The following is a 22,065-nucleotide window of genomic DNA, read 5'->3' as shown; positions in this document are numbered from 1 at the left end:
CTTTGTTTTTGTTGGCAGAGATGAACTGAGAGGATCACTGACGTTTCCTGTACCTCCTGGGGAGGGTTGCAGAGAAAGACTGTGGTCAAGCCCACATCCCCTTCTGCTCTGCTAGAGGAAGCCTGTTCTAGGCTCGAAGGGAAGAATGAATCACAGAATACTTGAGGGGGCATCCCTGGAACATGAGGTTGCCCTGGAGCTTTGCTCAGGATCTGAAAGGGATCCAAAGGGGAGCGTGCGGTCTGTGGAAGTGCTGGCACCGTGGGCAAAGGGTGATGCTCTGGTGTGAGGGGGCAGTGCAGGTGCCACCATAGCCCTGTTTTCCAAGCAAGCGTCTCATATGCTCCCTTTCCCCTGTGCCAGGCTTTAAGGTATTCTATGTTTCTCTGTTTTTATCATTTTTACCCAAACTGTGGCTTTGTCAACATCCGCTGTGGTAAAGGGAGGTCTCTGGGAGAAGCAGGAAGGACCAGCTCCAAAGTCACCAACATCGCCATAAAAGTAGATTCCTTTGGGCAAATGAAAGGACCTTTGGTCTCCTAGTGGCCTTATCACAACTATCAGGCAGAGTATTTTATTGCAGTCTCCTGGAATCTCAAGTTAATAAGTAGCCAATGCTCTAAGGCCATTTCATGTTGCTAAAGGTCACAGTTGGGCTACAGACCAAATATGGTCATTTGGGAAGTGGCTTGTGTCACTCTGATGGTGACAAGTGTCCTGGTGTGACCCTCTGGAAACTCACTATAATTGAAGGTTAAAAAAATATCTGTTGTGCAAGATACGTGGTATGTTTTGAATCATTGGTGTCCTCTTTGATACTTAATCTTTGTTTATAATTTTGGAAGGTACATGTTCTACTTCACAGATTACTGTCAGGCCATAAATCTTTTGCTGGTGCAGCAGTTTGCTAGGGTTTTCTTTTTCAACTTAATGTGCCAATATTGTTCGAGTAGCGGTTTAAGCGTGCAAGCCTGCCTGCTAAAGCAGTTCAAGGAAAAATGCCTTATCATGTTTTCGGTTTCTTGAACGAGGCCACTTAGCTGAGATGAAGGAGAGCACAGGGTAATCTGAAAAACAGGCTTTGACGCATGACAATTAGACAAGACTTTGAAGTTACGCCTCCATAAAGATATCGCAGCCAGAAAATATGCAGTGTTTTGTGACGATGTTGTTAGCAGTTAAAGATGTCATTAAAATGTGTGTAATGCGAGCGTTAACTTTGTAGAGGTAAGAAAGTATTATTTAAAGCTGTTAACAGGCAAATAGGTCTTGCTTTATAATGTTTTAGAAATTAGGAGCATTTGTTCCTGTGTTTGTCACAGGTTGTGCAATGAAGATGCTCCATCATTCCTCATGCCCGAAGCGGTGCCTAGAGGCATTACTTACCCTTGTGCTACCTGAGAGCTTCTGTTTGCAGACTGGGGTGAGCTGAGACCTTATCCCTGCCCTGGAGGGTGAGGTTTGGGACCTGACTATCATCAAAATTGCCCTCTGCTTGGGGGCATGGCGAGGTGTTCCTCAACAGCAGGTCCCACGCATAGGCTGTGGGGCTGTGCCCAGCTCCCTTCCACCCCAGAGTCCCCAGGATTGCTCACAGCATTGTGAGTGGAAATAGAAGGGGATGAGTCACCTTGGGAAGGTGATTCACTTTGCCCAGGTGCCATGCCATCACTTGTGGTTGCAAACAATCCCACCGTGGGATTTGTCACCCGGCAGTGGAACACAGTGTGGAAACCTTTCATCTGGTGGAGCAATGCTGTGCCTCAGCTTGGTGAGGCCAAAGTATCAGTTATCCACAGCTACCCTGGCCTGAATCCAGCCAGAGCCTCCACCTTCCTATGAAAAACAAGACAGTTTATGTGAAAGCCTCGCTGCCTTATCTCTGGGCACTTAGGACAGCTAATTCTGGGTTTTAATTCCCCCCAACCCACCCCTGTGGCTACTCTGATTTAGAAAGGCATTTTGTTTCTAACTGGATGATAAGTCACCCCCTGCCCGGCTCACAGCACAAAAGCTGTTCTCCTGTGCCAGGGGAAGCCTTGCTCCTGACACTGGCATTAAGAATGAGGAATTTTCGGCTGTGACAGCTGGTGCTGCGCTGTGAAACGCCGGCAGCCTTGGAGGGTGACGCAGGAGTGACTGTTCCTCGTCAGCTGCTGCAGCTGCGGGATGGGCTGTGTGTGTGGGCTGAGAGGAGAAATGCAGCCTGTGGGGCAGGTCAGCGCAGGAGGTACCGTGCGATCCACTGGGGGTTTTGCCTTAAGCCCAGGGCTCACCTGCTTTCTGCAGGGACAGGGAGCCCAGTCCTGCCCTGCGGTCCCCCATGACCTCTGTGCCACCTGGAGAGCCCAAGGTCTTCCCCACTGTGATGGGCAGAGGAGCGACCTTGGCTCCTGCCTGGCAAAGTCATCGTGGTGCTGCCAGATGCTTCACTGCGGCTGTGACTTAGTGAAGCTGTGGCCTTGTCCTAGTGGTGGCTGGCACAGGAGAGCCCTGAAGATCCCTCTCTTCCCCACCACCACCAAAGGAGACACTTGGTGACTCTTCTCCATGGCTACGTGCCTATGCAAGGATTGCAAGAACATGTTCCTCTGCTAGCTCATGCCTTTTTAACATAAAACCACTACAGGTCTCTTCTTCAGCTTCACTATTTTAAGAAGCATCGCTTGTTATGACTATTTCCAAGGGTGTTCCCAGCAGGTGACTTGGACTAACCACCCCCCCCAGTGGGTAATGCATCCCTGGCGTGAGTCAGCACTGCCCTGCACGTGTCCCGTGCGAGCCTAGAGCTGCGCACGTGAAAGTTGAGTGAACAAATATGACAGCAGGCAGCATGTAAAGGCTTGTGAAATGCCTCCCATGTCTGCTTAGGTCACCTTAGTGGAAGCTCGTCTTTGCTTCAGCTAGGTTTGCTGGGAATCTCTTCAAAGGAAACCCAAAAACACCTGCAGAAAGCTGTGCTTTGCCTTCACTGGGCCACCTAAACCCCTCAGTTTCAGTTATAAATCTCTTCTGATGGCTCAACTTACCAAAAGCTTTTAGTTATCGTAGCAAACCGTGACCTGGAAAGCCCTTTCTTTACACCAGTTCTCCTCTCAGTTCTCCCAGCCCACCAGACCAAAGGGACATCCTTTATCAAAGCACAGATGCAGAGAGGATTTGACCCAATTTGCTTGCATTTACTTAGGAGCTGATCTCATTTCCAATTTAATTGAGTTTTCTCATATTTCTGGGCATATCTTCAAGCTGCATACCAAGCTGATATGTGACCCAGGGGGAATGAAAGTAAATTTGCTTAAAGCAAAAGGATTTGGATGGCAGTTTAGGAAAAATCAGAGTAGATTTTAAATGCAGGTTGAAACGCAGCTCGTGAGAGCAGTGTCATCAGTTGGGAAGAGAAGGCAGGTAACTGGGTTTGTAACCTAAATGGCAGGCTTAAAAAACTGTTTCAGGTGTAAAAGTTATCAGTGGGACGTTCCGATTTCAACATTTGTACACTTTCCACAGCGAGAGTGGCAGAGCTCTGTGCTCCCTGATTGCAGCCCCACCCCAGGACCTGGGAAAGGAACAGGCTATCCCCAATCTCACTCCCAGGCCTGCTGTAAGGATGGTGCCTGGATGCAGCAATGCATCCCCCTTTACCTCTGTGGCAGTTATACTGCATTCCCTTTATATCCCTGTTGTATCCACCCTTGTATCTCCCTGTTGAAACCCTATTGCAGCCATATCGCACTTCTTTATTTTTTTATCCCTGTTTCATCCCCATGGCAACCCCATTGTACAACTTCTGTAGCCTCATGGCATCCTCCTTGTATCCCTGCTATGTCTCCTTTGCATATTCCCTTACATTCCTGTTGTGCTCCTGTTGCAGCAGCATTGCATCCTGCGGTGTTGTGTTCCCCCTTGCACCCCTGTCATGCCTCCCCTCTGCTCCCCCGTGGCATTGCGTCTCCATTACAGCCTTGTGCCCCACTAGTGTCATTGAATCCCCCTGAGCATCCTCACTCTACCCCAATACTGCTGCCTTGTACTCCTGCTGTATCCCCCTCGTATCCTTGTCGCAACATCATTGCAGCACTCTCTCTCCTTGTTGTGTCCCCTTCACACTCACTTTGCACCCCACTGCAGTGCCCCCCCCCGCACCCCTGTGGTATCCTTCTTTGCATCCCCTCCATTCTCTTGTTGTGTCCCCCTTATGCACCCCCATTGAGGTGCCACTGTGTCCCCCCACCTTTCACCCCTGTTTTATCTCCATTCCATCCCCCCTTGCACCTCCACTGAACTTTTATCACATATTTCTCACCCCTGTAGATGCCCTGCAGCCCTTTTGCACTGTATTCCATTGTAACCCCCTTTCCAACCCCCTTGCACCCCCCTTGCATCCCCATGGAAGCCCCTTTATGCCCCCACACTTGCACCCCTGCTTTATCCTACTCACCCCCCTGCAGCCTCACCACTTCCCCCCTTTCAATTCCCATCACAGCTCCATTGCAGCCCCCTTTCCACCCCCACGGAAGCGTCTTTATGCCCCCACTCTTGCACCCCTGCAGCCCTAGTGCACCCCCCCTTTGAATTCCAATCTCAGCTCTATTTCACCCCCATGGGAGCCCCTTTATGCCCCAACTCTTGCACCCCTGCTTTATCCTACTTGCACCCCTGCAGCCCCACCGCTTCCCCCTTTTCAATTCCCATCACAGCTCCATCGCAGCCCCCCTTGCAGCCCCATGGGAGCCCCTTTATGCCCCCACTCTTGCACCCCTGCAGCCCTAGTGCACCCCCGCTTTGAATTCCAATCTCAGCTCTATTGCACCCCCATGGGAGCCCCTTTGCACCCCTGTTTTACCCCTCCCTGCAGCCCTATCGCGCCCCAAACCTCTTCCCCCCCCCCCCTTTTCCTGCCCCTGCCCACCCCCAGCCCCCCGCCTCCCCCGCCCCCCTCTCCGCCGCGCTCCGCTGCGCCCCCGCGGAGCCGGGAGGGAAGGAGGGCGCAGCGGAGCCGTCGCGTTTCCATCGCTCCGCGCTGCCATCGCGGCCCGGCCGGGCTCGGCTCGGCTCGGCTCGGCACGGTGAGATGCGGGGTGGGGGGGGGGATGCGGGGCTCACGGTAGCGATGCCGGCGCCGGGGGGGAGCGGGGCGAGGAGCCCGAGCGGCGAATGGTCCTCACCTCCCAGCCCCCCGCCCCGTTCCATCGCTGGGGGTGGGGAGGGAGAGCCAAAACGCAAGAAATCGTTTCGAATAGAAATATATATGTAAGATTGAATTAATTTGCCTTAAATGTGCCCCCGAAATAATGGGAAAATGGGGGCACGGAGAGGAGGAGAGCGGCGCTGCATCTCATCTGCCGCTCTGGAGGATGCCATCATTTTGCTGGAGGAGGATGCTCTGGCGGGGGGAGGGGCTGTGTTTATGAAGAGGGGGTTCGGAGGTGACCCCCGTACCCCTACCCCATCCCTCCCGATCGCTTTCCCACCCCGGGGGGGGCTGAGCCCGGGCGCACTCGTGACACAGGGTGTACCGAGCATCCTCGGGGCGGGGGGGGGAGGGATGGCGGTGGGGAGGGTGGTGGCGGGGGTGAGGGAGCCCAGGCACGTTCTGAATTGCTCAACCAGTCGTGCTGTGCGGCTGCCGTGTCCCCAGGCCGGCCGGCAGTGTCCCCCTCGCCGTGTGTCCCCAGCCCGGGGTGGGGGGGGCAGCCTGGCCTCGGCTCCTCACGCTCACGAAACCCTCTTGCACGGATGCAAAGAGCCTCGGGGAACGGTGCTGCAGAACTCATGATCTCATTTCTCCCCTCTATAAATAAATGAAGGTGAAAGGGCGCGTTTCCTACTCCCGGCCCTCTGGAGGCTGCATTTAGATTGAGAGCTGGCCGGCTGATGGGCAGAGACCTTTTAAATGTCCATAGATTTTAAGTTATAGCTTCACCGTGATGGGCATCTAAAAGATAGCGCTGCAAAACGCACCGTAATATTAGTTATATTGTCGTTTATGGTCAATATTACTTTTCTGGCTGCTGAGGATGCTAAGAGGGGAGGCAGTTTCCAAGGAGAATGGCTCTCGCTTACATGTTTGGTGTTTGTTTTCTTGCACAGTTAGTGGTGGGAGTCAGGGTTTCTGGGCCAGAGACCTGTCAAAACCCCCTGTTTCTTCAACGGGATCTTAAAACTGGTTGGTATTTCTTCTCCTGCTCTCCAAAAAAATTAAAGGGTGCCTCAATGTGCTGCTTTGCTTTCAGCTGTTTGGAGTTCTTCAAGTCCCCACAGTGAGTGGGAACTAAAACATCCCGGGCAGGGCAGCAGCTCTGGTTTTGCAGCCAGCACAGTCCCATACAACCTTTGTGCTGGAATTTTGGTACCTCTGGGCAGTAAAGCGTGCAAGTGCGATCACTTCATGGTGACAACCCTCCTTGGCCTTGCACAGGGCTGCCCAGCGCGTTTGCTGCTGCTCCCCCTTCCCAGCTGAGCCCCTCTGCCTTGTGAAGGCTTTTGTGTCGCAGCCCCCCAACGTTACCCCCAGGTACAGAGAGCTTGCTTAGTTCTGAGACCTGCTCTGTAAGAGATGCTGATCCTGGTGAGAGCCTCCCGTCTCCCTGGGTAACAAGCTGAGCTGCTTTTACATTTGTGGGATTGCTTTGTGTGTGTACGCAAGTGAGTTAGATGCATTTTTTTCATCCCACACGCTGGGGTGTGCTGCTTTTGCTGCATCTCATGTGGGGCTTGGAAAAAAAATCAATATATACACCTGAGCTCCACCACTGGGTCTTCTCCAGCCTCCCTGGTGTGACCCACAGTGCTTGAAAGATACTGATGCAGATTCAAACCTTGCTCACAGTGATTTATTGTCCCTTTGGCCAGTGGCCCTGGGGACTGTCATCAATGTGCTGTCCTCTTTAGCAACACACAGCCCCCTCCTGCCCCTTGGCCCCTCCTGCCCCTTGGCCCCTCCTGCCCCTTGGCCCCTCCTGCCCCTTGGCCCCTCCTGCCCCTTGGCCCCTCCTGCCCCTTGGCCCCTCCTTTTGCAGGTGATGAGGCACCTGCTTGAATTTGGTGCAAGGGAGGAATTAGGAGGGCAGTGGAGATGTGGAGCCTCCCTGCAGCACCTGCCCTGGGTCCATCCATCCCATTACCTGGGAGAGACCTCGAATGGGTGCGAGGCTGCAGTGGTTGCTGCCTGCGGATCAGCTGCTGCTGTGGGAGCTGGTATTGGGAGCCAGTATTCCTGGTTTGGCAATCCATCCCCTTCCAGGCTTGTGCATCCCACTTGGCCTTATCACTGTTGCAACCAAATGACACCGGGCTTGCCTAATTGATGTTTTGCAAGTTAATTTATGAGGTACTTGGAGATCCTTCCAAGAGGCAGTAGCAATACTTGTGGCCATTTATTGTGACACTTGGTCACAGGGCACCTCAAAGTGATGGATGAGCTGTGGCCTGAAGGCTTACAGCTATTACCAGAGTGCTAGCTTTTATTTTTAAGCCCTCTAGCTGGTAGCAAAGGGCTGTGCTGGGTCCTGGGGTGACGCTGCCTGTTCCTACCCCTGGTATCCTGAAGGGAGGTTGTGGAGAGGAGGGTGCTGGCCTCTTCTCCCAAGTGACAGGGGACAGGATGAGAGGGAATGGCCTCAAGATCCACCAGGGGAGGTTTAGGCTGGACATTAGGAAAACATTTTTCACGGAAAGGGTCACTGGGCACTGGCAGAGGCTGCCCAGGGAGGTGGCTGAGTCACTTTCCTTGGAGGTGTTTAAAAGGTGGGTGGACGAGGTGCTGAGGGGCATGGTTTAGTGGTTGGTAGGAATGGTTGGACTCATGATCCGGTGGGTCTCTTCCAACCTGGTGATTCTATGACTCTGTGCTCATCCTTTGGGCAAAGCATCATTGCGAGAGGCCAGCACCACAGTTTCTCACACGCGGCTTTGGCGTGCTGACATCCCCCCAGTGCTGCAGGGTGGCTTTCTGAGGCTGGGGGTGCTGGGGATGGGGTGACGGTGACTGCCCCCAACCGCAGAGCTGGGCTTGCTGGTGTTTTTGCTCCCTGATGCCTCCATCGTGGGCAGCTACAGGGGTGATGGGTGATGCTCTGCCCACGCAGAAGGAGTCTCGCCTGTGCCGCGGGGCTCCCCTGTTGCCCTCTGCCCGCGGCACCCATGGCCAGGAGGGGCCCCGAGCGAGGCTTGCTGGGTGCGCGTGGCCAGCATTGGATGGCGCAGCTCACGTGGTGAGCGGTATCTGCCACGGCCCTCCCGAAACGCCCTGGCGTGATGGGGCCAAGGAGCATCCCCCGGGCACCTGCAGCCCCGCAGCAACAGCAGGGAGGCTCTCTGGGGGATTTTCTCCTTCCAAGCAGCCCTCAGCGCTCGTGCAGGGGGTGCTCTGGTGTTCCCACTGCACCTCCAGCTTGAATTTCTCCAGCCCAAAGCTGCAGCGAGCTCAGGCCAGCGTTTTCCTGCCTCTCCAGTAATTTCCTGCGGCTGCACTGCGCTTCAGCCCAACTCACGCAGGGAAGGCTCGGAGAGGGGGAGGCACTGAGAGCTTTTAGAAAATTACATTTAAGACGAAGAGGAAGGGGATGGGAAGGAGCTTAGCTGGCTTTCTTCTAATAACTGTAATCATCCGAAGCGCAACCGTGAGCCCCGCTTCGCTGGGTGCCGCGCAGCCCTGCCGCGGTGGGGGCTGCTGGCATCGCCTCTCCCCGCTGTGTCACGCTGCCTTTCGCTTCGTCTCCGATGGCAGCTTGCACTTTGTTCTGGCTTGGAACAAGTGCCCTCCTTTGGCTTTATTGCATAAAAGCCTGTATTTACATAAACAGGGGAAAGGCTGGCCAGAAGGTGAAGATGAAGCATCTTGAAGGGAAGCCAGTGGCTTAAATACCCCCAAACTCACTGTCTCGCCTGGCTGCTGAGGCTGAAAGGAGGAAATAAAAAAGCAGGAGTGCAATTTTAACCTTTTTTTTTTTTTTTTCTCCCTCTTCCAACAGTGTTTTGAAACGCTGCCACCACCCACAGCGAGCTGGATCTGTGCTGAGAGGAGGAAGGGATCTCTACAAAGTAAGCTGGGCTTTTTAAAGGCTTTCTCCTTGTTCTGTTTTCCAAGAGCGGCGCGGAGGTGGATGTGGTGACCCCATGCCCTGGAGCACAGGGGATCCACCTGCCCCACGCTTTTCCCTAGCTGCAACCTTGTGTTGTCACACATCACTGACGAGGATAATGTGATTTTCTGTGCTTAATTTCTTCCTTATTTTTAGTGACAGGGTGTAAGGCAGCAAATGCTCTTAGGTGGGCTCCGATGCAGCCTTGCTCTCACGTACGAAATTTGTCTCTTGTGCAAATTTGTCTGTTGTTCTCTCTGAACAAGCCGTGCAGATATCAAAGATCTTTCTACAAAATGTTAATTAAACGAATAACGGTGTGTTGTTGAGGCTTGAAGAAGGAAATGAGGTTTAGCTTTATTAAGGAGGTGCTTGGGGGAAATATTTGCAGTATTCCTCAAATTTCTGTGATTTTCCCTCGGGGAAGAGAGCAAAGCTGGCTGTTGCTTTGGAGGTTCTGTAAACCATTTTTCTTGGTCCTGTGTAATGTTGGGGTTTGATGTGATCCAGAGTGACAGTGTTGGAGAGGGAGAGGATGTGACAGCGGCGATTCTGTTCCTGCTTCCCGGCAGAGCTGCTTCTTCGTAGAACGTGCCCCACACTACCCTGGGTCTTGCAGGAAGCAGAAATAAATCTGCTGTCCTGGCACAGAGAAATGTAGTGGTGGTGATGGGAGGGGATGGCTGGCGGGGAGGCAGGCATTGAGGAGGTTTCGTTTTATAAATTGTGTGATTACAGAGCTAGTGCCGAGGAAAGGGCGAGGCGTAAGTTGGTTAGCAGGAGGAATTAGAGGAGATGTGTCTGTGTGTGACAGGGTTTAATCTCTTAATGAGAAAAATATATCCCAGCTGCCTGTGGTGGGGCGAGTTCAGGGTCGAGTGCGGTGTTGTGGGAGAGCTCCTCCTTGCACCCTGCATTCTCCACCTGCCACCCCTGAGATTTGTCTGAAGGATGCTCGGGACAGGGGATAGGGATGTGTGATCAACAGCAAGTGCAAAACACCCAGTGAAACAGGAGCAAGGACGTGGGGGTGGGGATGAATATTTCTCTGATAAAGGCAGGTTGCCAAAGAGCGCCCTGCCAGGTTGTTTCCTTCATTTCCCCAGCCCATTAATAGGCTCTGCTCCCTTGATTAGTTGGTGCCTGTGTGGAGCAGTAATGAGAGCCAGGCTCAAGCCATCAGTTCTAGGTCAGTGGTTGTGTGCTGGGGATTTGGGATTGGGCAGGGGGCGGGGGAGCTGGATGCCTGCCTCCAAAAAAGCAGCACAGAGCCTGTGTTAAGGCAGCCCTGCCTGCACCCATCAAGGGGAAGAAGGCTACCTGCACCCATGGGGGTGCTGTGCTTCCTCATCTGCAAAGCCCCCCAAGGACCACATTGCACCCCATTGCCCAGGACACGGTCCATGCCTGTTAAGAGATGTGCCCTCCTGAGAGGATAATTGCAATAATTGGATCCATTAAGGAGTCAGAAGAAATAATCGAGTTTTAAATTTGAAAAAGACTTTGCTACACTCCTGAGTGTTTTCCTCTGCCTTTCGCTCGGCCACTTCCTTCTCCTCCCTGGCTGCAGAGATCTCATTTAGCGTTGACTTGTCATAGTTTCTGGTGTTTAATCTCTGATCCTCCCCTAATTGTGGGCAGGTGAAGCTGGGCAGTGAAGAGCAGCATGGACCTGGATGTGCTGAACATGTTTGTCATTGCTGGTGGCACCCTGGCCATCCCCATCCTTGCCTTTGTGGCTTCCTTCCTCCTCTGGCCCTCAGCGCTCATCCGCATCTACTACTGGTGAGTTCATTAGCCTGGCTGCCCTCATTTTAGCCAGGGATGGAATTACTGCTGGTCCCCAGCAGGTCCCTGCGCACACGCAGGTGCACAGGGCTTATTGCAAAGAGCAAGGGCAGCAAGGCAGCATGGACAGAGATGAGCAGTGGTGATAGGAGCAAGTGAGGTGGGTTTTCCAAGGGCATACCAGCTGTGTAGAGCTTTAAGCATCCATGGAAGAAGAAAATGGCATTTTCTTATTGCATTTTTACTGCTGAGGCTTATGTCTGCTGGGGTAGCCTCAGCTGGGCTGCTGGCATCTTGCTGTCCCAGGGTGGTGTTTGAAGCTTTCTGGCTGTTTCCCCTAAGGACGTGACCGCAGCAGGGAAAAGCTCAACCATTGTTGTGTATCTCCCAGCCTGGCAGGCATGCAGGTGACCTCCCACCTCATCCGTGAGGCAATCGGCGTGGGTGTCCTCAGCTTTGCTGCAGCTCCCCAGGCTCACACACTTCCTCCTGGTTAACACCCTGCTCAGCAGGCGGGGGCTTTTCTCTCGCTAGTAATTCCAGATGAGGCTTTTCTCATTCTCCCCCACCTCACTTCTGGGCTGGAGCGCCAGAGAAGATGGAGAGGTGCTTTTCCTTACCCATTTGCATCTCATCCTTGCTGAAACTGGGAGGCAGGCACTATGTCCTTCAGTCCTCATCTGTCCCTGGAAATCAGTGATAAGCACACTGGCAGCTTTCCTGCCTGGTTTGTTGCAGAGGAAAGCTGGAATAACACTCCCTTCAGAAGCTGGGGCAGCCTCTCATTGTCCGGCACGGGCAGCAGCAGCGCAGCAGGCAGTCCTCACGTGCTGCTGGCAGATGGTGGCTCCTTGCAGCTTTGCTCACGGGGTGTTCCCAAATCAAAGTGACCTCCTGTGAGAGCAGGACGTTAGCCCACCCCTGCTCTCAGATGCAGCAGCGTGATGAAGCCTGTTTTTCTAATGGTGCATTTCTCAGCAGCCTTTTAATCACAGCATCTGGGGGCTGAGAGAGGAGGGGAGCGTGTGATGAAATCCCCAGTGGCTGGGTCAGCGCAGGAGAATTTCTTCCTGTTTTGCATTGCATGGGGAGCTGCAAAGCCAAACATCGCTCTGCAAATGTGAGCTGGTGGGGTGGCAGCCTCCTGCCCCAGGGATAAACAAGTTGCTGCCCGGGGCAGGTCCAGACAGCACTAGGTTTGTCAGCGAAAGGGGTTTATTTTATTTTGGGTGTATGAGCGGCTGTGGAAGCCAGGGAGTACCCCGATGGGCTCAGGTTCAGGGGAGGATTGGTGGAGGAATGCTGCCACTCCACAGCAGAGCAAGAGTAGTCGAAGCCTTCAGGGGCTGCAGGCTGAGATGGCAGAACAGGGTGAAGGAAGCACAAAGGGCTGATGCCAGGAGTGTTGAGAAGCAGGTTGAATGGGAGGTAAGAGAAGACCCTGCTGCCTTGTCCTTTGGGGTTGCAAGCCAAGGGGTCAGTGGAATTACACCATGGATATGTTGGTGTCTGTTCCACTGAAGGAAGGACTGTGTGAGCAGAGAACAGCAGGGCTCTTTTATTTTGGAGAGCACATACCCCCATCTCTCTCTCTTCCAGCATTTCTGGCAACACTGACACCTTGCAGGAGTAACTGTGATGTTCAGTGTTTCATGGGCACCTTTTTTCTTAGGGACAGTGGGCAAGAACTTTGGGTTTGCCCTTCACTCTTCCTTTCCTATTTGCTTCTTTGAGAGGCAGGTTTTTTGGGGCGAAATCATTGTGTTTCCCCATCAGTAAAGGCAGGAGAGAGGGGGCTGCCCTCCCTTTCAGCCCTGCACAGCCCCAGCTTTGCCACACTGCGCTGCGGAGGACCCTGGGATGCTTCTCCCATCGCTCGCTGCCGCCTTCCTCCTCCTCGCTGCTGGTCTGCGTGTCCTTAGCTGGTGCAGCCAAGGGTCATGCAGGGCTCCTGCCACCGATGACCGAGCTCCCTCCCTTGCTGCTAATGCGCCTCCCTGCCGGGTGTGAGGTCCAGGGCTGACCCAGCCCCAGAGCCTGCTCTGCCACTGGGGGTTAATCAGTTTAGCCGCTGCCACTAAGCGCGTTAACACCTTGCGAGGGATCAGTTCAGCTTTGCACAGATTATTTTGCCTTCTGCTGAAGTGATCCATTAGGATCAGTTGCTAAAAATGTTATCATCTTGCCCATCAGTAGTTTACACCGGTGCCTTTGAGGCGAGGACTCTTAAGACACTTATTCAGGGAGAAATTCACCTCTCCTTGTAGGACCAGCACAGAGCCGAGATGCTGCTTAAGTGTCACTAACTCCCTCCACAAAGGGATTATGCTAAAAGAGGATTGCGCTATGCATAAGCTTTGAGTGGGCAGAGAGCTAAGACAGCCCAGCAGCGTTTGTGACCTTGCTTTTGTCTCTTGAATAAATTCTGATATCGCACAGAAAAGTATTTGCCAGTATCTTGGCCATCAGGAGTAGCCTGGTAATTGTCCTGAGGAGGGTTGCGTGTGAGCATGGGGGAAATACAGAGAAAGCAAGCCGGCTGCTCCGTCTTGGGCTGCACGTACACATCATGTGTCCAAAGTGTCACCGATAATCTCTGTCCAGGTCCCCTCTGGCTGGCAGTTTCATGGCATCCTCTTTGAGCAGCCGGCAAGCGTGCACTGGCAGGAGCTGCCTGCCTCTGCTTTCAGAGGAACAACACAGGTTTCCCTGGGGTTAGCCGGATGTCTTCTGGGAGTTTGACCCTGTGTAAGGATGGTGTTCCCCTGCCCTGGTCCTGTGAGTGTGTATAGACACGTTTTTAAACATCATCTTATTGGTATATGGGAACTGGGTTTCTGTGGTGCTCCTGGGTGATACGGTTATTTTGGCTGGGATCTGATGTTCTTGTCTGTGGGCTCATGTTCCCTGTTTCTGCAAGACTGTACCCAAATAAACCCATGATGGACCCACCTTACCCACTTGGAACAAGTGCCTGTCCATCCCGCACGCTGCCTTGCCCTTTCTGCTGCCTCTTTCTTGAACCTCTCCTCATGACAAGGTGTTTGCAGTTTTAGGGTTGTTATTTTGGCCCATTTCCATTGCCAAATCAGTTATTTAGGGTATTTTAAGAAGCTTTTAACAGAGAATCTCCACAAGCCATCTGCAGTGGGAGTAGCAGCTGCCGATACTGCACCTGTAAGGGACCACATGTCAGCACAGGGTCTGGTCCAGGGACCAGATGATGAGAATTAGTCCTAGTTAGTCCTACGGCAGCAACAGTGTGAGCACAATCTAACCAGCCTTAGCAAAATAGCAACTGTGAGGCTGAGTTTGGATTTATAACTTGGATTATATTGCTGCTGGGCCCTGATCTTGCCTCACCCACTGGTGTTGTTTTCTCCTTGTTGTTTCCAGGTACTGGCGACGAGCCTTGGGTATGCAAGTTAGATATGCAAACTACGATGACTATCAGTTTTGTTATTCCTATAGAGGGAGACCTGGGTACCGACCGTCCATCCTGATGTTACATGGGTTCTCAGCCCACAAAGACATGTGGTTGTCCATAGTCAAGGTGGGACTCTGTTTCTATCATGTTGCTACTTACTCCGAGTCAGCAGTCCTGGGCTTGGGGGTGGTGTGAAGACTCAGTGATTGCATGCATGGGATGCGATGATTGCTGTAATGTGCTAGAAACACCATCCTTAGCTCTGTGTTCATTGTTTGTTGGATCCCTTTCATCCCTATAACATGCAGAGCTGCAGAGGGAGAGCAGTACATACCTGCCTCCTCCTTGGGAAGCAAGTCTTGGCTGTGGTTTCTCGGCATGTCATTCTTAGTACATAATCTGACTTATTCTGGTGCGCAAGTAACCAGGGGCTACTGGGAGGAGAGGGTCACCAGTGTCCATCCCTGGGTTTCACAGCAGTGCCCCTGCAATGTAACCACCCCTGGTTTGTTTCTGCAGTTCCTGCCGAAGAACCTGCACTTGGTGTGCGTTGACATGCCCGGGCACGAGGGCACGACCCGCTCAGACTTGGATGATTACTCTATTAGTGGGCAAGCTAAGAGAATACACCAGGTAAAGCCCCAGCACTGATTCACCTCTGCAGGGAGCTGCAGGGACGTGCGGGATGTGGGGACGTGAGGGATGCCAAGCCCTGTCAACCCTGCCTCGTGCTTCCCTCCTCCCTCCTTTCCCAGGCAGCCAGAGCCACAAAGCTCAAGCTTTTGAGTTTCATTTCTCTAATGATCCCACGCTGTCACTTTCTGTCCCCTAACAATGGTCCTTCTGCTCTCCTGCCAGTTTGTGGAGTGCATCAAGCTGAACAGAAGGCCCTTTCATCTGGTTGGCACTTCCATGGGGGGAAACGTTGCTGGCGTCTATGCTGCTCAGTACCCAGAAGACATTTGCAGCCTGACCCTCATCTGTCCTGCAGGTGGGCAACGCGGGGGAGGCGAGACGGTGAGAGGGCCAGTAAGAGCCAGCGCAGATCCCAGAGCAGTGCTGGGAGCGAAATAGGCTTTTAGGGTGGAAGCATTTTGAAATAATTTGTATGTACAGTCTGAAAATCTCTGTAGGGCACAGGAGGAAATCGCAGCCTTGTCCTGACTGCTGGCACAAGGGCAAATGGGACAAGTCCTGCTCTGGAGGAAAATGACTTTTCCCTTCAGATGGCAGGCGTTTTATATGGCACATCCGCAGCCTCTGGGTTCTGGAGGGGGATCTCAAGCAGCAATAGGAAAAGTCTCCCCAGTCCCAGTCTGGCCTCTTGAGAGCCCCAGCGTGCTGGAGAGCTGGGGCTGAGGGAGCTGGAGAGCTCTGTCCTCCCACGTTCGGGTGCTCCGAGTGGAAGAGTGTTTCAGGGCTGGGCACGGGTCAGTGGGATATATCTGCCCACGCAGCCCTCCTCCAGCCCCACCATCCTCTCCAGCCCCACTGTCCGCTTGGCCAAGGGGCTTGGAGGAGCCTGGCTGTGACCTGCTGCAAGAAGCACGGGGGATTTGGCAGGGAGCTTCTCTGGCGGGGAGGGCTTTGCTGCGTGCTGGTTGTTATAGCAGCTCCTTTCCCCTCCCACACAAGGAAAGTGGCTTCCAGATAAGAAATAAGTAGTGAAGCAAAGCGAACGTTACCTAGCTACGGGGCTCTGGGGGCGGCAAGGCTCCCGTTCCTCTCTGGGAGAGGTGTCGGCTGGCTCGCCTGGTGTTTCTGGATGTGAAACCTCCTTGTGGGGGCTGCAGAGGGTTTGGGGTTAGGCTGCTGGGGAACTTTCCCTGCAATAGTGCATGTGGATGGGGCTTCTGAAGTTTTCTGTTCCACCCTGTGCTGTGGCAGGCTGAGCACGGGTGTTGGGATTCGTATCTACTGGCCACAGAAAAATAAGCGCTATAGTTCCTGCCCAATTATTCCTACATGGCTAGGGGAATGTACCTCGTGTCATCTCAGCCCGTGGGCTCGGTGGCGTTGAGCCCTGGAGCTGGAGGGGGCTGGGGTATCTCTGGGTACACATTACGGTTGCACAATTACAGATTGTTTTCTTAATGTTGGTTTTTTTTTTCTTTTTTTGAATGAGTGAGCAGGCAAGAAGCCAGAGTCAGGGCTGGGGGAGGCCAGTACAGGAATATTCTGGTTGCTGGGGCTGTTGGGGGTCTCATCTGGGTTTTAGCTTGTGCCTTGCTTCTTGGTCGACCTTGCTTCTTGTTTGACCCAGGCCTGCCAAGTACCACTGACAGCAAGTTCATTAAGCAGCTCCGGGAGCTACAAGAGTCCGAACGCATCGACAGGATCCCTTTAATTCCCTCAACACCTGAGGAGATGGCAGATATGCTGAAACTTTGCTCCTACGTTCGCTTCAAGGTGCCACAGCAGGTGAGAAGCCTGGGCTGGCTGCAACGGTCAGAAAAGTGGGACTTGGAGCTAGGAAGTTTTCTTCTCCCTGAGTGTGTATAGTGGCAGCCAAGGTGGTGCTGGAAGTAGAGCCAGAGCTGCCATCCCCACAGTCACCTAGACAGGACCTCCCAGCCCCCCTCCCAGCACCCTTCCAGCACTTTCCCTTCAAACCCGCTTCTAGCAAAGTCTTTGGCAGTGGACTGGGATGTCAAAGAGTTTTTTACTGAATATGGCTGGCAGGAAGCATTAAATAACTAAGGCAGCTGTTGTCCGGCTCTGAGGGGGGTTGTTTGCTGCTTTTTAAGCAAAAGGCATGGAAATGTTAATCACCTCATTGTCAGGCAAGAGGAACTTTGGGAGGGGCTGGCCATTAGGCTGGTTTTCCTTAGGAAGTCTGGGATGAGTTGATTGGAGAGTAAGAAAAAAATGTAAGGTCATGCCAAGACCTTTTTGGAGTTGTTTTGGCAGAAGAATAAAAGAAGGAAGAAAAGCACAGTCATGGTTGAGGCGCCTGCTGGCTCTGGATAGCTGGCCTGGGGGAGAAATTCGGGTTTGCATCATAAAAGACAAAAATACTTGTTGCTGAAGTGCAGGCTACCTAAGAGTGGTTGCAACAGCCAAGCATTCTTGGGAAGGAGCTCATGCTGGGGCTGGGCTGTGCAGGGGCATTGGGGTGGTGGGGATGCTCTCCTGGCTGCCCTGTGCTCACAGGTGCTCTTGAGCAGCTCAGCCCCGTGTGGGGCATGAATTCCCTCCACCCCAGCATCTCTCCTCTGCTCTCCCTGCAGATTCTCCAAGGCCTTGTTGACGTTCGCATCCCACATAATGATTTTTACCGGAAACGTAAGTGTGCGGCGGGGCAGCCCCTCTTGCCAAGTGTTCCAGCAAATCCCTGGGGCATGGGGACAGGCTGCCCCTGGCCCCGTGTCCCCAGCTGCAATCTGTCCCCTGCACCCTTCTGCTGCCTTGTTAAGGGTGGGAGGAGGCAACATCGTTAATGGATTTGGGTATGCGCCTTGGTCACCGGTAGCAACTCGCTGCTCTCCTCACAGGTGATGGAGTTGCAGCTTTGCCATCATCCTGCCAGCTGGATTAATTAGTGCTGTGAGAAACACTCATCCACTGGTAAAATATTAAAAAGGACAAAGACTTTGAAGCAAAGGCAATAATGTTTTTATTTTACGATTCAGTGCTGAATTGGATGCCCTTCTAAAAAGACATGATGCAAAGGCTGGTTACAGGCGTTTTATACTGGTGGGATATACATGTTCATACAGATTCCCAGAAACACTGGTTACATATTCAGGGAATATTGGTTAAACATACACAGAACTCCTCACCCACTCTCAAATGTACATCACCATTCCTTTGTGTCTTCAGAATCCTCTGATGCTCTTTATCTTATTTCCTTACTCCTTGTCTCCTCTTGGTGAGCTCAGGTCTGCCCTTTGTTCCTGCTAGGGGTCTGTCCTTGTTTCAACTAGTAAACAGGCTAAACTCCTGTTAAAATCACACCCTTTGTTACTGCAAGCTGGCCAGGATTTGCCTTCAGTATATATACTAGTTTTAGACAAAGAACAGCGTAAGTCTGCATAGTATCTCTTGATGAGAGACAGATTTATATCACAAGATAATTAAGCATACAAACCAGCTGCAGCAAAACTTATCAATTAATTCTCACAGTACTAATATTTATAAGGAGATGGGCTTGGAGGAGGATCTCTCTGCAGGAGGGCTTGGTGGCAGCACAGGTCTCAGCCTTTGCGAGGACAGGCTGTTGGATCTCTCTCCATCACCCCTGCCTGGGTCTCTGAAGGGCACACTGGCAGGAATCCCTGCGAGAAGGGCAGGTGAAACATCCCCCTTGTAGCACTGATTCTCCTCTTTCCGCCGCTAGTGTTCTTGGAAATTGTGGATGAAAAGTCCAGGCATTCTCTCCATGAGAACATGAGCAAGATCAAAGCACCGACGCAGGTCATCTGGGGAAAGCAGGACCAGGTATGGAGCCCCCTCCGCCTCCTCCACGGGATCTTGTCCCCATCTCTGCCCGGGGGGACACGGCGTGGGCTGTGCTGCTGAGCTGAGCGCGGTTAGCATGAAGGGCTCCTCAGGACCCTGGGTGAAAAGCTGTGGGGCAGCACAGGGCCAGGGAGGGCTGGGGAGAGGAGGAAAGTGCCAGCAAAGGGCGTTGTCCTGGCAACTGGGGAGAAATGTGCTGTTTGTGGGCAGGCAGTGAGGCAAAAACACGCAGCTTCTGGTTCTTGTTCCATATTTCTTGTGTAGGGCTGGTTACAGAGGGAGGAGTGGGAACAGAGAGGTGGGAGGAAACAAGCTGCAGGCATGCAAAGAGCTCTGTAAATGCAAAAGTGCAAGCGGTTTCTTGCAATGACGTATTTGCACTGAGCTAGAAGCCAAAAAGCATCCAAGAGCGAGTCCAGAGAAGAGCAATGACGCTGGTGAAGGGGCTGGAGAACAGGCCTTATGAGGAGCAGCTGAGAGAGCTGGGGGTGTTTAGCCTGGAGAAGAGGAGGCTGAGGGGAGACCTCATTGCTCTCTACAACTACCTGAAAGGAGGTTGTGGAGAGGAGGGAGCTGGGCTCTTCTCCCAAGTGACAGGGGACAGGACGAGAGGGAATGGCCTCAAGCTCCACCAGGGGAGGTTTAGGCTGGACATTAGGAAAAAGTATTTCACAGAAAGGGTCATTGGGCACTGGCAGAGGCTGCCCAGGGAGGGGGTTGAGTCACCTTCCCTGGAGGTGTTTAAGGGATGGGTGGACGAGGCGCTGAGGGACATGGTTTAGTGTTTGATAGGAATGGTTGGACTTGATGATCCAGTGGGTCTCTTCCAACCTCGTGATTCTATGATTTCAAGAGATTTCCCTACCACATTATGAGACCAGCACCATGCAGCCTCTCTGCTTTGTCCCCAGGCATGGGGACCACAGGATAGTGCTGGCATTGCGAGGATTGTGTCCCCACCCCTGCTCAAGCATCTCACTTGGACTTGCAAAGGCAGCTCCGATGGGGTTTCTATGGTGCGAGGCAAAACCTAGCTCTGCCCATGGGAGTGACTATTTTTTCCTGTGCCGCCCAGGTCTTGGATGTTTCTGGTGCCAGTGTTTTAGCGAGCGCTATCCCAGACTGCCACGTGTACATCCTGGAGAACTGCGGACACTCGGTGGTGGTGGAACGGCCCCGCAAGACCGCCAACCTCATCCTGGAGTTCCTGGCGCTGCTGTACAGCATGGACAACAACAAGAAGCAAGCATGAGCGTGGCGGGGAGCTGTGTGCCCACGCTGGGCCTTTTAAATTGTAAAGTACTGCAGCTTTGATAAGTTCTCAGGGATCTTGTACAAATCGGGGTGAATGTGCCAAAGTCCCTGAGGAAGGCAGAATCACTGATACCTAAACCTATAGCAGTGCCGGCACAGCGACCTAGGGGTTATTGAGCAACCTCCATAGATACAGGAATGGAAGCAAATCTCTCCCTTTTCTACCCAGAGATAACGTAGAAATGAGCTGAAATGACCAAGCGCTAACCATGCCGTGTGCTGAAGCTCCTTATGCAGCTGCCCATCTTACCCGAGTTACCAGCACGTAGTTCTTAATGACATTTACCTAAACTATTTAAGAAATGTAGAAAGGAAGAAGCATCCTGGACTGAGACTAACAATATTTCTGCTACTTAGAGTCCGTCGCATTGCATGCTGCCGTGCTGTAAGAGAACCCCAGTGCTCCAGGCGTCTTCTCGAGTGCTCTTTGTGTAGCTCCTTAACTTGTGATTTATGCAGAAAACCACAGAAAACTTCATGTGTGGAAGTCCAATGACTATGTGCAAAAATGTTTACACTTTGAGTGGGTATTTTTAAATCCCCAAACAGCTCCTGTGTATATGTAATGCCTTAACATTGCCCAGGGGATCGCCCGGGGGATGGTTCCCCCTGAGGGTGAACGTAGTGAGTGAAAACTTGGGGGACAGACAGCAGCTTCGCCGCCAACCCAGCGTGGGAATCGGAGGAATGGAAAACGCCTGGAGCGGTTCAGTCCCTGAGCCTGAGTCAGCAATAAGCCCGTGGGCAGGGTGCGAGTCAGCAAACACGGGCGAACTCTCGTCTCAGCTCTTCTACTACGTATGCTGCTGAACACGTTGATGTAAATAATGATTTTTCTTAATGAATTCCGTGAATTCTGTGAACGCCGACATCACTGAAACCAGGCGTGAGGGGTGGGAGCGATTTGTGGCTGCAGCTAGCGTGGGGGTGGGCTCCTGGGCTTGCTGAGTGGCGAGGAGAGGGCTCTCCCGCGAGGCTCTGGGCAGTGGGGTGGAAACGCGTGGTGTGCTTCTGCGTCCTCTTGATGGTTCGTAACTCCTGGCCGAGCCAAATTATAGATAGAAACGGGCAACGCAGACAAGCTGCACTTTGCAGCCTGCAAGGTGATGTACGGGGACGGATCCTGCACCTCTTGGTGTGATCCCTCGCTGTGTGTCCCGGGAGGAGAAGGATGGTCCTGGTCTCAGCAGGACCCGTGGCTGCTGGGGGACAAGGCGGTGGGTGCGTGGTTCTCTCAAAGGCAAAGCAGCAGGCGGCTGTCACCCCTTCATCACCCCCAGCGCTCCTCGGGGCTTGGCCCTGGGTGTCGCTGGAGCCCCCGCGCCGTCTGGTACGCACACTTGTGGTGCTCACAGCCATCTCTTCGCCGTCTTTCTGAGGCACCCCGACCTGTAAGTACATCTGAAACTCCCCATCAGCTTTTCTGCTCTTTTTAAGAGAAGAAGAAATTGTTCTTTTAGAAAATTAGGCATTTGCTGTTAATTGCTTGGTTAGTATTTCTACTCCAGGAGTTGATTAAAAAAAAAAAAATTGCTGATAGTTTTATGTGGTAAAAGCCAGAAAACAAGTTGTTTGGTATCTATATGGTTTCTCAAATGCCACAGATTGCTGTATGCAAAGGATTTGTATGGCTATTAAAATCTAGTGATTTAAAGAGTCCAGTGTGCAATGATTATTTTCCCCTTTGGAGATGAAGGGCCCTGTGGTGTGGGATGAGGCACGGCACAGGGAACTTGCTCTGGTTCTTCTTTCCTCTCTGCATTTCTGGGAGATGGAGATTTTGCCTCTAGGAGTATTTGATAGTGTGAAAGTGAAGACTGGGCTCAAGCCTCCCCTCCTCAAAGACAACGGGAATTTTGCTTTTTTCACTAAAAGGAGGCCCTCAACACTGAAGAAGCAAAATAAAGCCCCAAGGGGCAGGGGGGTTAAGTTTTGAGAGCAAAGAATCCTCGTGAAAATCGTGGCAGTGTATTAAATACCAGTTTTAGCTGT

The 22,065-nt window shown here is 52.6% G+C and overlaps 1 protein-coding gene across 1 annotated transcript; it reads left to right on the top strand.

Annotated features, from left to right (window-relative positions):
* Positions 1 to 5,001: 5,001 nt before the first annotated feature.
* Positions 5,002 to 21,729, top strand: ABHD6 (abhydrolase domain containing 6, acylglycerol lipase). The gene is made up of 10 exons (XM_069865419.1): positions 5,002 to 5,066; positions 8,973 to 9,042; positions 10,725 to 10,868; positions 14,268 to 14,424; positions 14,818 to 14,931; positions 15,157 to 15,289; positions 16,562 to 16,719; positions 17,529 to 17,583; positions 18,638 to 18,738; positions 19,835 to 21,729. The coding sequence occupies exons 3-10, from the start codon at positions 10,750 to 10,752 to the stop codon at positions 20,009 to 20,011; spliced, it is 1,014 nt and encodes a 337-aa protein (XP_069721520.1). The 5' UTR covers positions 5,002 to 5,066; positions 8,973 to 9,042; positions 10,725 to 10,749; the 3' UTR covers positions 20,012 to 21,729.
* Positions 21,730 to 22,065: the final 336 nt, after the last annotated feature.

Source organism: Phaenicophaeus curvirostris, chromosome 11, assembly GCF_032191515.1.
Source record: "Phaenicophaeus curvirostris isolate KB17595 chromosome 11, BPBGC_Pcur_1.0, whole genome shotgun sequence".
Lineage (NCBI taxonomy): Eukaryota > Metazoa > Chordata > Aves > Cuculiformes > Cuculidae > Phaenicophaeus > Phaenicophaeus curvirostris.
The sequence above is the reverse complement of the archived record's forward strand: the minus strand, read 5'-3'. Positions and strand labels throughout refer to the sequence as shown.

Bases quoted from the DNA above. Each gene is read 5' to 3' on its own strand.
- ABHD6 (XM_069865419.1), top strand. From the start codon at position 10,750: ATGGACCTGGATGTGCTGAACATGTTTGTCATTGCTGGTGGCACCCTG. The intron at 15,290-16,561 runs GTGGGCAACGCG...TGTTTGACCCAG, and splicing joins GACCCTCATCTGTCCTGCAG to GCCTGCCAAGTACCACTGAC. The intron at 17,584-18,637 runs GTAAGTGTGCGG...TTCCGCCGCTAG, and splicing joins TAATGATTTTTACCGGAAAC to TGTTCTTGGAAATTGTGGAT.